This window comes from Maniola hyperantus, chromosome 4 (assembly GCF_902806685.2).
Source record: "Maniola hyperantus chromosome 4, iAphHyp1.2, whole genome shotgun sequence".
NCBI lineage: Eukaryota > Metazoa > Arthropoda > Insecta > Lepidoptera > Nymphalidae > Maniola > Maniola hyperantus.
The window spans coordinates 16125271-16139396 of record NC_048539.1 but is presented as its reverse complement, the minus strand read 5'-3'; the positions used below and the strand labels follow the sequence as shown (position 1 = coordinate 16139396).

General features: G+C 40.2%; 1 protein-coding gene across 4 annotated transcripts in view; it reads left to right on the top strand.

Moving 5' to 3' along the window:
* The window catches only part of shakB (shaking B), a 158461-nt gene that overhangs the window by 50415 nt on the left and 93920 nt on the right, over nt 1–14126 (top strand). For all 4 annotated transcript variants that reach the window (XM_069498019.1, XM_069498017.1, XM_069498015.1 and 1 more), the window contains 3 exons: nt 4194–4347; nt 5357–5493; nt 6564–6723. In XM_069498019.1, coding sequence (XP_069354120.1) covers nt 4194–4347; nt 5357–5493; nt 6564–6723 — 451 coding nt within the window. The remainder of the gene's footprint in view (nt 1–4193; nt 4348–5356; nt 5494–6563; nt 6724–14126) is intronic.

The following is a 14126-nucleotide window of genomic DNA, read 5'->3' as shown; positions in this document are numbered from 1 at the left end:
AATTTGTCAAAGCCGGGTATAGTCTTACATCGTCAAAACTTGCACGAAACTAGACGAAAAACGTCTGTAGGGGAAAAAATTCTCCTTATTTCATATTCATTTCCTTGTATTTGCAAATTGCATCTCGAGCAAAACCATTGTCTCGTATAACAATACAAAATGTTCGGGTACGCGTGTGTCGTTGACCACGCGATGACACCGTTATAATTCTCTGAATTATTATACCTATTTCGATTTTAAGACCGAATATTTACGAAATAATTAAGGACCTATTCATTTATTAATTATCTATTATTATTTTAAACTATCCTACACACTATATAAAATCTTACAAATAAAGCACGAATGGAACTTATTAGTAGATAGTGGAGCAAGTATTATTTGTTATTAAAAAACCAATATTCACCTAACCTACGTACAAAATTAAATTATTTATCCAAAAAAAAATTACAATTCCTACACATTCTACCTATTTGCCCATTACGAGAGATAAATTGCACTTACTTTAACTGTTAGCGACGCATTTCAATAGTCAATTTCGTGACCGCCGTGTAGTCGCCGTCGTCATCAGGACAGGTTTTGGTCATCAGGTCCGGAGGTCTGGAGTCTGCGCCTCTTCTTTACTGCATCTTAATGGGCCGGGATAACCCTGGACTCCTCGAACTGGGCCGGGAATACCCTGGACACCTCCTAGTTTTGGCCGGGATAACCCTGGACGCACGATGATGCTGGGCCGATCAATGAAGCTTGAGATGTCTTCTGTTCATAAGCGATTCATTTTTGAACTTATTTCTTGATGTTAGTGTTTTTTGATTTTTAATACAGGACGTGGAATTATTTTCTTCTTTTTTTTCTAATTGAGTCTTGAATCTTGATATTCTTTAGAAAATTGTGTAGTCTTCTTCTTGATCGGTGCCCAGCCGGTGCACGCACTTAGATTAGGCATGCACCGACTGGCAAGGGTCGCCATGAGATATGTTGTGGCCGTATGGTAATAATTAAATGCGGCAACGGTGGAAGATGTTTACTGAGAGCCGGCTTATGATCTACTCCCGCTTATGGACTAACAATACTAATAAAGAAATCTTACATACTATTGTTTAAATCTTATTGCTTAACTACCTAACCTACATAATTTTGCATCACCTCTCTTTCAATCCGATGTGCAGGCAACCTAATTCGATATATTGAGGAGTTGCATTTTTATGTTACTTAAACTGACAATTCGTACATATTACATCTGTTTGTCAAGAAAAGGAAATCAAAACCAATAGGGTACTTCCTGTTTACCTAGAATCATGAAATGTTGCAGGTCTTATAGCAAAAGTAAATGAAAAAATCTGAAAACCGTGAATTTGTTGGTTACATCACAAAAAATTTTTAATGTGTCCATGAACAAATAAATAATTTTTTGCTCCAGTTAAAACAATTTTTATTTTATTTTATAGACCTACCAGTTGAGCGTGTTTCCATCCTAAGTCCTAACACTATGTCATCAAGTAATAGTTCTATCAATAGCTTCATAAACATTTATGTATTTGGTGACACAAACGGTTTTTTATCACGTGTTTTTTCTCGTAAAACTAGTTGACGACCATCAACATTTCACTGTCAGTGATTACTGAAAATTTATACGTCTTCGATCTTTTATGCGTCATAGCGTTTTTCGTTTTCATTCAAAATTAGTAGACAGAGAGCCAGCGCGTGCCAGACCTTCGTTATTGTGTAAAGAGCCTCGATAGCTCAACGGTTAAAGGAGCAGACTGTAAACCGAATGGTCGCCGGTTCAAATCCCACCCGTTGCACTATTGTCGTACCTACTCCTAGCATAAGCTTTACGCTTAATTGGAGGGGAAAGGTTAGGTTTAGTCAGCAATTAACTTGGCTAATATTCTTAAAAAAACAGACACCCTTAAACTTAAAGGGTGTCTGGCAGAAATACGCAAGAAACTTTAAGGGCGTCTGGCAGAGGGTTGCTACGATACTAAGTGTCTGGCAATGCATAACGTGATTTCTAATTTTATTCCGAGGAAAATATAAAAAAAAATCTTATACCCGCAACTTCGTTCACGTGGAATTAGGTTTTTAAAAACGGGCCAAATTAAGAACCACCTCCTTTTTTGAAGTCGGTCAAAAATTCCGCGAGAACTCTTTGATTTTCCGGGAAAAGTAGCGTAGTCACTCTCCAGGTCTTCAAAGCTATACCCATTCAAAAAAAACTGTCAGACTCGCGCACTGAGGGTTCCGTAGTACAGTCGTATTTTGCGACATTTTGCACGATAATTCAAAAACTATGATGCTTTATGCATCATAGTTTTAAATAAATACATATAAATAAAAATCTGTTTTAGAATGCGCAGGTGAAGACCTTTCATATGATACCCCACTTGATATAGTTATCTTACTTTGATAATTGAAAATACTAATTATTAGTTCATGACCACAATTTAACTTTTTTGTGTGATGTGACCACAAATTCACGGTTTTCAGATTGTTCCCCTAAAGCCAGCTATAAGACCTACCTACCTGCCAAATTTCATGATTCTAGGTCAACGGGAAGTACCCTGTAGGTTTCTTGACAGACAGACGGACAGACGAATAGACAGAGAGACAGACAACAAAGTGATAGTCTTTATAAAGCCACCATAATCCAAACTTCATAGTCGCTGATCGTTCCTCCCCGTGTTGGGGACAATACACAGAGAAACTTTCAGCTTTTATAAAATAACGAAGGTCTGGCACGCGCTGGCTCTCTCTATTAGGTTTAGTTAATAGCAAGCTGTAAAAGCACCGCTGCGGACGTTGGATGCGTAAATTTATTTTCGGTTTCCAACTTCCCACGGGCGCTGTCTAGTGTACATTTGGCGGTTTGCTAGTAAACGTAGATTTTCTCTTTATTGGTAAGTTTCTGTCTTTAATATTGCTTGGTTTTGTATTGCTGTTTTATTATTTACTTGCTTTATCTATTGTTTTATGCTGCTGGCTATGATTTTCTTTATAATTGCAACGATTTTGCTATCAAATTTTTATGCTTCGCTTTAGAAGGACGTCTGAATTATTCTTATATTTTGTAATGATGAATAATGAAAAGGAATGTTTTTTTGAAGTTCGTAACTATAGGTTTGACCGTATCTGCTCTGATCATGAACCTCTCCTATAAATTGTAAATCAATTAATTGATTATATTGAAGAAATTATACTAGGCTATATTTCAGCGTTCTCATGAAAAAATGTACTACATAATCTGCGGGGACATTCGCTAACTCAGTGTCTAACACTGACTAATAGCTACTGAGATCATTTGACATTGGTTGGCTCTACATTACTGCTTCATTGAGTGATATCAAAATATGTAACTAGCTTTTGCTATGCCGCGACCAGAATCTCATTGTGAATAGGCATAGGCAAATTTTCGGCATAGTCACGAAATTTATGTATTTAAAAAAAAAAACCGACCAAGTGCGAGTCAGGCAAGCGCACCGAGGGTTCCGAAGTAAAGTAGTTTTTTTCAACACTTTGCACGATACATCAAAAACTATGATTCATAAGAATAAATGAAAATCTGTTTTAGAATCCACAGGTGAAGCTCTTTCATATAATACCAAACTTGATATAGTTATCTTACTTTGATAATTGAAAATACTAATTATTAGTTCCTGACCAAAAATTTTTTTTCGTGTGATGTAACCACAAATACACGGTTTTCAGATTTTTCCCCTAATGTCTGCTATAAGACCTACCTACCTGCCAAATTTCATGATTCTAAGTCAACAGGAAGTACCCTGTAGGTTTCTTGATAGACCGACAGTCAGACAGACAGACAATAAAGTGATCCTATAAGGGTTCCGTTTTTCCTTTTGAGGTACGGAACCCTAAAAACAAATAATTTTCACTTTGTCACTGAGTAACAAACAATATTCACCACAAAGTATTATATAGGTACATAGGAAATTCACAGAGTACAGTGTTGCTAACTTTTAAAATTCATTTTCGTATTTTTCATGAGATTCTGCTCTACATATACCATGTCTCAAAATAAGGATGTAGTCTGCCAGCACGCACTGGACCATCCTATTGGGCCTATTGAAAGATACAGCCCATAAACGGTCTATGCTCCGTATATTACCCAGTAGTCAGTAAGGCAGACGGATGATGATGATGATGATGGTGATGGTGATGTCGTGTGTTGTCAGGGAGTCGGGCGTGTCGTGGGGTCGCCGCGGGCGCGGGGTCGGCGGGGGGCGCGGCGCGAGCGGCGCGAGCGCGTGGCGGCGGCGCGAGCGCCTCGCGCAGTCTCGAAGGCCCATGGAGATCCTCACCAGCCTCTATGCGCTGCTTTCTGGCGGGGTAAGTCACATGACATGGTCGCTTATAACAAAGCTCAGAGTCACTCAGCGGGCGATCGGGAGGGCTATGCTTGGAGTTTCTCTACGTGATCAAATCAGAAATGAGGAGATCCGACTAGGAGAACTATATAGAGTAACCGACATAGCTTAGCGGGTTGCGAAGCTGATGTGGCAATGGGCTCATAGTTCTTAAAATCGGTAGACGTTGGGGTCCCAAGGTGCTAAAATGGCGACCTCGCACCAGAAGACGCAGCGCTGGAAGACCCCCCACTAGGTGGACAGACGACATCAGACGAGTCGCAGGGAGCCGCTGGATTCAGGCGGCGCAAGACCGTGGCGTGTGGAAGTCCCTACAAGAGACCTATGTCCAGCAGTGGACGTCTATCGGCTGATGATAATAATGACGATGAAGTCACATCATCACAAGTTTCATTGAACTTGACGATTTAACTTGAGTTCTCCACAGGGACGATGCGCGTCCAATGTTGCCAACCTAATGCGATTAATAGCCTCATCTGATGACAGTAGGGCTGGCTCATTTTTTGCGCTACGGATCAGCCTGGCTGTCCAGCGCGGAAATGCAGCCAGTATTCTTGGCACCATTCCACGCGGGCATGATTTGTATAGTAATTAAATAAGACCATCGATCTCCTGTGGATCTCGAATCTTGAGATTTTCCATGTAGGTTAGACTAAGAAAGGATTTTGAAAGATCCTTAAAAAATTTACCCACGTGAAAGAAGACGCGGGAAAACTAGTATAGAGAATCAGTACCCTTATTATAAATGCGAAAGTGTGTTTGTTTTTGTTTGTTGCTTTATTGGTTTGTTGGTTTGTCCTTCAATCACGACGCAACGGAGCAACGGATGGACGTGATTTTTTGCATGGGTATAGTTTAAGACCTCGAGAGTGAAAAAGGCTACTTTTTATCCCGGAAAATCAAGGAGTTCCCACGGGATTTTTAAAAACCTAAATCCACGCGGACGCATCTAAAGCAGAAATTTTCAACAGCAAGGTGTTAACCCGAAGATAGACTCCGTCGCTTTCCGGCTGCACTGCGGGGCCACGACTGCGGCGCTCCTGGCGGCGAGCGCGGCGCTCACCACGCGCCACCTGGTGGGCAACCCGATAGACTGTATACACACCAGGTGGGTGGCTGCTTGCTGTTGCTTCTTTTGGCTGACCTAGTGCGACAGTTTTTACATAGATGGCGCTAAAACGGTCCGCCATATTTCCACTCAATGCTTCAACTCTTATGAGAAAAGTTAGGCACCTTTTTCATGGCGCTGAAAAATTTAGAGGATTTTTGTTTCGTTTTTAAAATTATAGGTATTAAAAAATTTAAATACAGGCAATATTTTTGAGGAGTTTATTAATATAAAGTAGGATCAAAAAGAAGAGCGATTCCAGTCATTGAATAATAATACCTAATTATAGAACGCGACAGGTCGAGATAGCAATCGGGGAGGGAACGCCCTGCACACCCGCATAGCCCCCGCGCTAACCGGGTGCGGGCGAGCGTGGGTGACGTGCGGGTGTCCCCCCCGCCTTAAACCCCGATTGCCATCTCAACCTGCTACGTACAATACAGTACCTTGTGATGCAATCGATGTATTTTGTACACAATCAATCAATCAATCTTTGATATAATTTAATATTAAGTACCTACTCAGTACCCGTAGTACAAGATTTTACGTCTCACCAAACCAAACCAAATTCGACAGTCGAAATACTTCCGCGTTACAGTAAACTGGATCTTCAATGCCTTGTTTTAAAGCTCAAGTTTGTCTACACTTCTACAGCCAGCGCTCCAAGCGGAAACATTGCGAAATTAAAATCAGTGGCATTGAATATTTGACTTCAATTCAAGGCTGTTTAGGTCCATTTTACTGTAACGCGTAAATATTTCGACTCTCGAGTTTGGTTTCGTTTGGTGAGACGTAAAATCTTGTACTACGGGTACAGGTAGTATTTTCTACTAGTCTACCGTAATAGCCTAATAGCTACGACGTCCGCCCCCTATTCACGAGGTCGGGAGTTCGATCCCGGGCACGCACCTCTAATAACTTTTCGGAGTTATGTGCGTTTTAAGACAACATCGTGAGGAAACCTGCATGCTTGAGAGTTCTCCATAATGTTCTCAGCCAATCTAAACTTTACCAGCGTGGTGGACAACACATCGTGTAGCTTTACTCTAATTCCTGTACTTGTACCCCAGGGACATTCCAGAAGACGTCCTGAACACCTACTGCTGGATTCACTCCACGTTCACCGTGGCAGGCGAAGCGGGCGCCTACCCAGGCGTGCGCGGCGCCGGCACCTCCCCGCGCCGCTACGGCAAGTACTACCAGTGGGTCGCCTTCATGCTGTTCCTGCAGGTCAGTCAGTCAGTCAGCTTATTTTACTTTTCCCCACCAGGATCTCGTTGGCTCGGCAGAAAGCTTCGGGAAGCTACAGGAGTTCGTGCGTTTTTAAAAAAACATGTGAAAGTTGTTTCAATTTGTAATTTTACCTACATTACCTCTTTCTTATTATTTTATTCCAGCACTCTTTTTAAGATCATCTTTGCGTTCAATTACCTACTGACAAAAAGGGATACATTTCTGAAGTGTTCTAGTGCGGGATTATCAGTTAAGTTCCTAGCTAAAAATACAATTATATGAAACTAGCTGATGCCCGCGACTTCGTCCGCGTGGAATTAGGTTTTTAAAAATCCCGTGGGAACTCTTTGATTTTCCGGGATAAAAAGTATGTCACTCTCCAGGTCTTTATCTATACCCATGCAAAAAATCATGTCAATCTGTTGCACCGTTGCGACGTGATTGAAGGACAAACCAACAAACCAACAAACAAACACACTTTTGCATTTATAATAAGGGTACTGATTTTGACATCATAAAAAAATGTAGCGAAAGAAATGAAAAACTTAACTTTAGTCGCATAGTGTGGCTAATTCCGTTGTACACAATCTCTAAACTAAACTAAAAAGGGCACGTATAAATCTATTGCTATCCCTTTCATAATGTTGCTTGCGGAAAAGGATAGCACTAAATTTAGACCTGTTCATTTAGTTTAGTTTAAAGATTGTACATTAGCCTAACTAATTAGAATTTTTAGTGTAATTAGAAGATTTAACATTAGCCTAAGCTCAACACAAGCTACCATCTTAAACTGCATCATCACTTATTGCATTCAAGAGCTACTTAACCAGTAAGTATCTAAATAAAAAAAATCATTGCCGTAATTTGTAATAATACTCTGTCGAACTACTGAGAATTTTGCACCTTTAATTCCATCCGATTACCTCCAAGAAACTATCGTGAACTAACGACATCCATGCGGGCGTTGTCTTCAGCGCTAATTTCGATGTTTACTAAAAAAATCTTCACTGATTGGGCTCTCATATTTTCCCCTTCAAAAATAGATTGTTTTACGGGTATAATATTATATAATATATCCATTTAAGACGAAGGATACTTTTGATTGGTAACAGAACTACTACTATCACTTACCAGTAACACGTTATATCCGGTTGCGAGGCAGTGCATCCTATACATATCCTATACAACCGCTCCTCGACCGAGGCAAAATAACTATCGATTCACGCATTCGAGGCAGAGCGGCAGCACGTTTGCTAAGACGTCAGCCTCGGGCCTCCTAGTCGGAGGATCTGGAGTTCGATTATGGGAACTAATAATAATCTAATACTAATAATCCTGAAATTTTTCGGTGTCATGTGCGTTGTAACAAATTAATTAAGTTTTTTTTTTCCCACCATAAAGCACCATTAAAAAAAATTGTTAGCTTTTTTTTTTTTTTTAATTTATTCAGATACAAGTTAGCCCTTGACTGCAATCTCACCTGGTGGTAAGTGATGATGCAGTCTAAGATGATAGCGGGCTAACCTGGAAGGGGTATGGCAGTTTTTATTAAACCCATACCCCTTTATTGCTACTACCATCTAGCCTATGGGCTAATAAGTAATATTATTCTAGCTTAAACTTCTACTTATGATTAATTTTTAAAAACTTATTAACAGTCCAATAACTGTCCTTAGTTTATTCTAGCACGTACTTACAGTTCACTATGTTCTTGTGACCTAAATTAATTAAGTAATATCATTGGCTTTAACGGTAAAGGAAAACATCGTAAGAAACCTGCATGCTTGAGGGTTTATTATTGACATTTATATCATTGACACAATATTATATACCTATCTAATCTATTAGCTTTATGGAAAATGTACTACCGACTTTGTCAAAAAAAGCTTAACTCTATATTGTAAACACCTTGTCTTCCCATATTCATACAAATAAATTGTTTCATTTCATTTCATGTCATAACGCTCTCAGAGACGTGTGAAGTCTGGCAATCCACATTTGACCAGCGTGGTAGACATTCTGAGAGGTGCCCGTCTCAGTGGTGAGTCAGCGATGAGTTGAGGCGTTGTTAATGATGATGAGAGTAAATAAATATCTTATTAATTTCTGTTTAGGAATTAAATCTGTACATTTTGGTGTGTAAACAAACAATCAAATAATGCGATATAGCTCTTCTAAACCACATTTGATTATGATTCATTTACCGCTATTGATGATTGATACTACTATTTGCTGATAAGTAATCACTTACCCCTTTAATCTTATACCATAAACTAGCCATATTAGCTCTACGTTCAATTTTAACTTCTATTGCAAGGGAATAGATGATAATTTCGATTGAGACTGAACGTGGCATAATAAAAATGGCATTATTACCGTGCGTTTGCGGAATACACGTCCTTTGATTGGCCTCTTGGTTATAGATAGATCACGCTACTGAAGGTATAGTGAGACTCTCTTGTATTGGTACTGATTCTGAGCGCATCTTTAGAGTATTCGCATCTTTTTCTTACGAATGATGGATTAAGAAAAGACAAACCTAATTTAATTTAGAACTGTCAAACCTCGTGACTTAGGTGCCGCAGTATTGTGAGTCTAGGTCTATTGTTTTGTAGAGTGCACTAAAATTCAGAGTGTTTAGGCGTATGAGGCGTCCTTCCGCCTCATACCCCGATTGCCATCTCGACCTGTCACCAACTAAACATGTATGAACCGTGAAAACATAAATTTTTGGGCCAGTCGTGTAGAAACAAATGTGGATAGTATGAATTAAACAAATACAAAACAAATACAAGTGTCTACATTCTACAGTGACCGTCTACGTTGACGGCTACGTGCTACGGCGTAGCGATACGACCACGGACGTTGTAATTTAAATGTGGAATAATAAGTCAATGGCACGAATGGTGGAAAAATGTTATTTTTATCAATTACTAGATGATGCCCGCGACTTCGCCTGCGTGGGTTTAGGTTTTTAAAAATCCCGTGGGAACTGTTCGATTTTCCGGGATCTTCTAGTCTTTATGTCCTTCCCCAGGATACAAGCTATCTCTGTACTAATTTTGTTGAAATCGGTTGAATGGATTGACCGTGAAAGGCTAGCAGACAGATGGACTGACAGACAGACACACTTTCGCATTTATCTAAATATATAAGAAAAGGTGACTGACTGACTGACTGACTGATCTATCAACACATAGCTCAAACTACTGGACGGATCGGGCTGAAATTTGGCAGGCAGATAACCATCATGACGTTGGCAGCCGCTAAGAAAGGATTTATGAAAAATCAACCCCTAAGGGGGTGAAATAGGGGTTTAAAATTCGTGTAGTCCACGCGGACGAAGTCGTGGGGATAAGCTAGTAATAATATAAAGTATGGATTGTTCTGCAAACGAGGAAAGATAAAGTTACAACAACCAACACTAACTGCTACGACTATACCGTTCCTGATAGATAAGTGGCAAATGGCAGATGATAGCAAAATCACTTGGCTTCCAGTGAACCACACTACCTGGCTTCCCCTGCACGTAAACCTCTCAGCCCTACAAAATCCGTACTCTAAATATATAAAAGGAAAAGGTGACTGACTGACTGACAGACTGACTGATCTATCACACACTCAAACTACTGGACGGATCGGGCTAAAATTTGGCATGCAGATAGCTATTATGACTTGGCAGATTTCGTCACAATATTTTTCTTCACCGTTAAAGCAAGGTATATTAATGCTTAAATCGCACGTTACTACAAAAACTTATATGTGCATGCCCGGGATTGAACCTCCGACCTCTCGAACAGGAGGCGAACGTCTTAACCTCTATCACGGCTCTTAACTTCTCAAAACTTGATTCTCTTTAAAAGTAAAATTCCTTTAGTTACCTACCTAAACAAGCCTCAATAGCTCAACGGGTGAAGGAGTGGACTGAAAACCGAAAGGTTGACGGTTCAAACCCCGCCCGTTGCACTATTGTCGTGCACTCCTAGCACAAGCTTGACGCTTAGTTGGAGAGGAAAGGGGAATATTAGTCATTTAATCAGTGATATTTAACATGGCCAATATTCTTTAAAAAAAATTGACGATTGACACATCAGACCTTTTTAAACTAATTTTAAAGATCCTTATTAGAAAATGTGTGTCGCAAAGAAAAAACATGCTGAAGCCGCATCATCAGAGTTCTGAGGACAGGTGGAGAGTGGAGACTCTCGATACCGGATGAGGTCGTGACCTATTTGACTGTGCATTATTATGCAGCAACATCTTGCTCAATCAGCTTCGGGCCTTAACCTACCTTAGGGACTAACTACACTTATTCAGCTAAATTCGGCTTGAGCCCACAGAGAACACAAGTTTTGTATGGAGATGCATACGCATTCGTTCAGCTTACCGCGTCTATTCAGCTTTCGCAGCAAACAGGCATGAAATGAGGACAAGTGTATTTTTATCATGCGCATGCTAACGCCAGTGTTAAGCGCCGTTTCTGCAGTTGCAGCGCTGTTCTGCCGCATTCAGTACTATCTAGTCTACTACTAGATAGTCCGCGTACAGCGCTGAATGCGACAGAACAGCGCTGAACACTGGTGTTAGCATACTAGCAGGCGTATGATGACATATGCGTAATGTGACTGATAGAAGCGAAACTGTATAAGTGTGTGGCGGTTGCCACTATAGAAACTAGATGGCGCTGTTCAATCGATGACATAGTCCCGAACAAATGTACCGCCGACAGTACTCGCACTAACAGAGTGTTCTGCAATCTGGACTATATATAGCAGTTTCAAGATACAACCGTCGGCCCAGCTGGCGCTACCGAGCACAACCAACCGCTCGCGCGGTGGGAGATCTCCCCTTTGGTACGGTCGAGCCTGCACACCGCTCCCGTACAAGTGTAACTAAAATCGTACAGCGAAACGCGAATGGATCTGAATAAATGTAGTGAGTCTCTTAGTAGCCTTTTGTTGGCTTTCTATTTTAGATCTAAGAGGGATTCTTACATCCTTGCAACAAAGTAAAAGTCTGTAGAGTTCTTTAGAATCTTGGTTACATTGCAAATAAGAAGCACTACTTAACTTGAACGGAACAGATTTATCTGTGTAATTCATTTTGTGTAATTAATAAGCTGTGATAGCCTAGTAGTTAAGACGTCCGCCTTCTAATCGGAGGTCGGGGGTTCGATCCCGGGCACGCACCTCTAACTTTTCGGAGTTATAAGCGTTTTAATTAATTAAATATCACTTGCTTTAACGGTGAAGGAAAACATCGTGAGGAAACCTGCATGCCTGAGAGTTCTCCATAATGTTCATAAAGGTGTGTGAAGTCTAACAAACCGCACATGGCCAGCGTGGTAGACTATGGCCAAACCCTTCTCACTCTGAGAGGAGACCCGTGCTCTGTAGTGAGCCGGTGATGGGTCTATCGTGATGATGAATCAATTTTGGAAGGTTCTTTAAAGGTTAGTTACGAAAACTTAAAAAAAAAATTATACTTATATTTAGATATCGTCGATTCAGGATCAAACCGAGAGTTTTCTCACTCTAGTTCACTATACCACGTCGTCACAAATTGATGAAAATCTGGCTACAGTTTTCATGATAATTAATTTGAGCGCTATAAATACAGTAAACACGTAATGGCCACTGCAAATCGTTATGATGTGCGTAAGGCGCGGAAACGTAACTATGTTAATGGTTTACGTTAGCGACTCTGTCACAGCTGACTACAAGTTTATAGTCTTCGCACATGTGCTGACAATTGGGAGAGGACAGGGTTCAAGAGATAGACTGGAAGAGATATCCGTGATTCCAAGATTCTTAATTCCATCTCTATTCCGTGATTGTGACACCACATGACTCATGACATGACCTCATGACATGATTGTGACCTCGCCTCTCCGCTCCGCATAGGTGGATACCAGGCATAACCAGCGGGCCAATTTAGAACACTTGGACCGATAACGCTTAACGTTGCATAATATACAGGGTGTAACCAGAACGCTAGCAAAAACTTAGCGTTATTGTTATATCTATTACCTAAACACAATCCAATACCAATAACCATTTGCCTCATTTTGTAGTTTTAGTGATTTAGTATTTTTCAAACCCGCAATGTATAGCGTGCAAAACTCGGGTCAATGCCCCACCTACGATGCGGCATTGACTCCGAGTGGCCTACTTACGCAAGGTTCGTTTACAAAATTATAGGATTTTAATTATTTTTTCGCGTTTTTTTGGTGGTATCATATCAGTAATCATCAGTAGGTAGTGTCACCTGTCTTTGTTTTTGCCAGCGTTCTAGTTACACTCTGTATAGATAGGTATATACACATTATCGTAAGCGCATGTCATACGCACAATACCTACGCGATACTTGATACAGATATATTATTAACAATGTCGGTGACGCGACCTTAAATTTTTTAGCCATCCCAAAATCGCCCAACGCGCTTAAAAACTTCACTTCAAAGTTCAAACAAGTACAGCTACTTGTTGACAAAATTACGGGTGCTTACAGCTTACATACAAAATTTCATTCCTATAGACTGCCGGAATCCCGATGGGTTTCAAATCCACGGCCCTTTATCATTGAAATGGCACCCAATTCACCTTTCTTTTAAGTTTAAGCTCCCAAGGTGCCGGGATTTACCACCACTTGGACTTAAGCTCTCTGAAGTTAAAAGAAAAGAAGTTGCCCTAGATATCTATTCATAGATTTCTATATCGACGTTACTTGTTTAAAAAGTAAAAATCTGCCTATGGAGGAGTATAGACTGAGGTCATCGCAAATCTATTTAAATGTAGGAAGTGTCTAGACGGGCACAAGCGGTCGTTCGATAATCCATACTAATCCATAGTCAAAGTCAAAGTCAAATGATTTATTCAAAATAGATGGTCTTGGATAATATATGGATTCAAAATAGATGGATTTTGATGGTCAGATGTTGGATTTCTAAGATATATTGGTGATAATCTACTCATAATCTTACTATCCATACTAATATTATAAATGCGAAAGTGTGTCTGTCTGTCTGTCTGCTAGCCTATCACGGTCTATCCATTCAACCGCTTTTGACGAAATTTGGTACAGAGATAGCTTGCATCCCGGGGCATAGGCTACTTTTCATCATCTATTTAGTACAAAGATATCTTGCACCATAGAGACGGACATATGCTACTTTAATCTCAAAAATCAATCAGTTTTTTCGGGATTTTGAAAAAACCGAAATCTACGCAGACGAAATCACGGGCGGTTTCAAACCACGGAGTTTCTTGCTGGTTCTTCTCGGTAGGTATGGCATTCCGAACCCGTGGTAAATTATTTTGACGATTCAAACTAAGTAGTAAAAGTTTATTTGAATAAAATCTATTCTATTCTATTATATTCTAAAACTAGCATATGCTTGA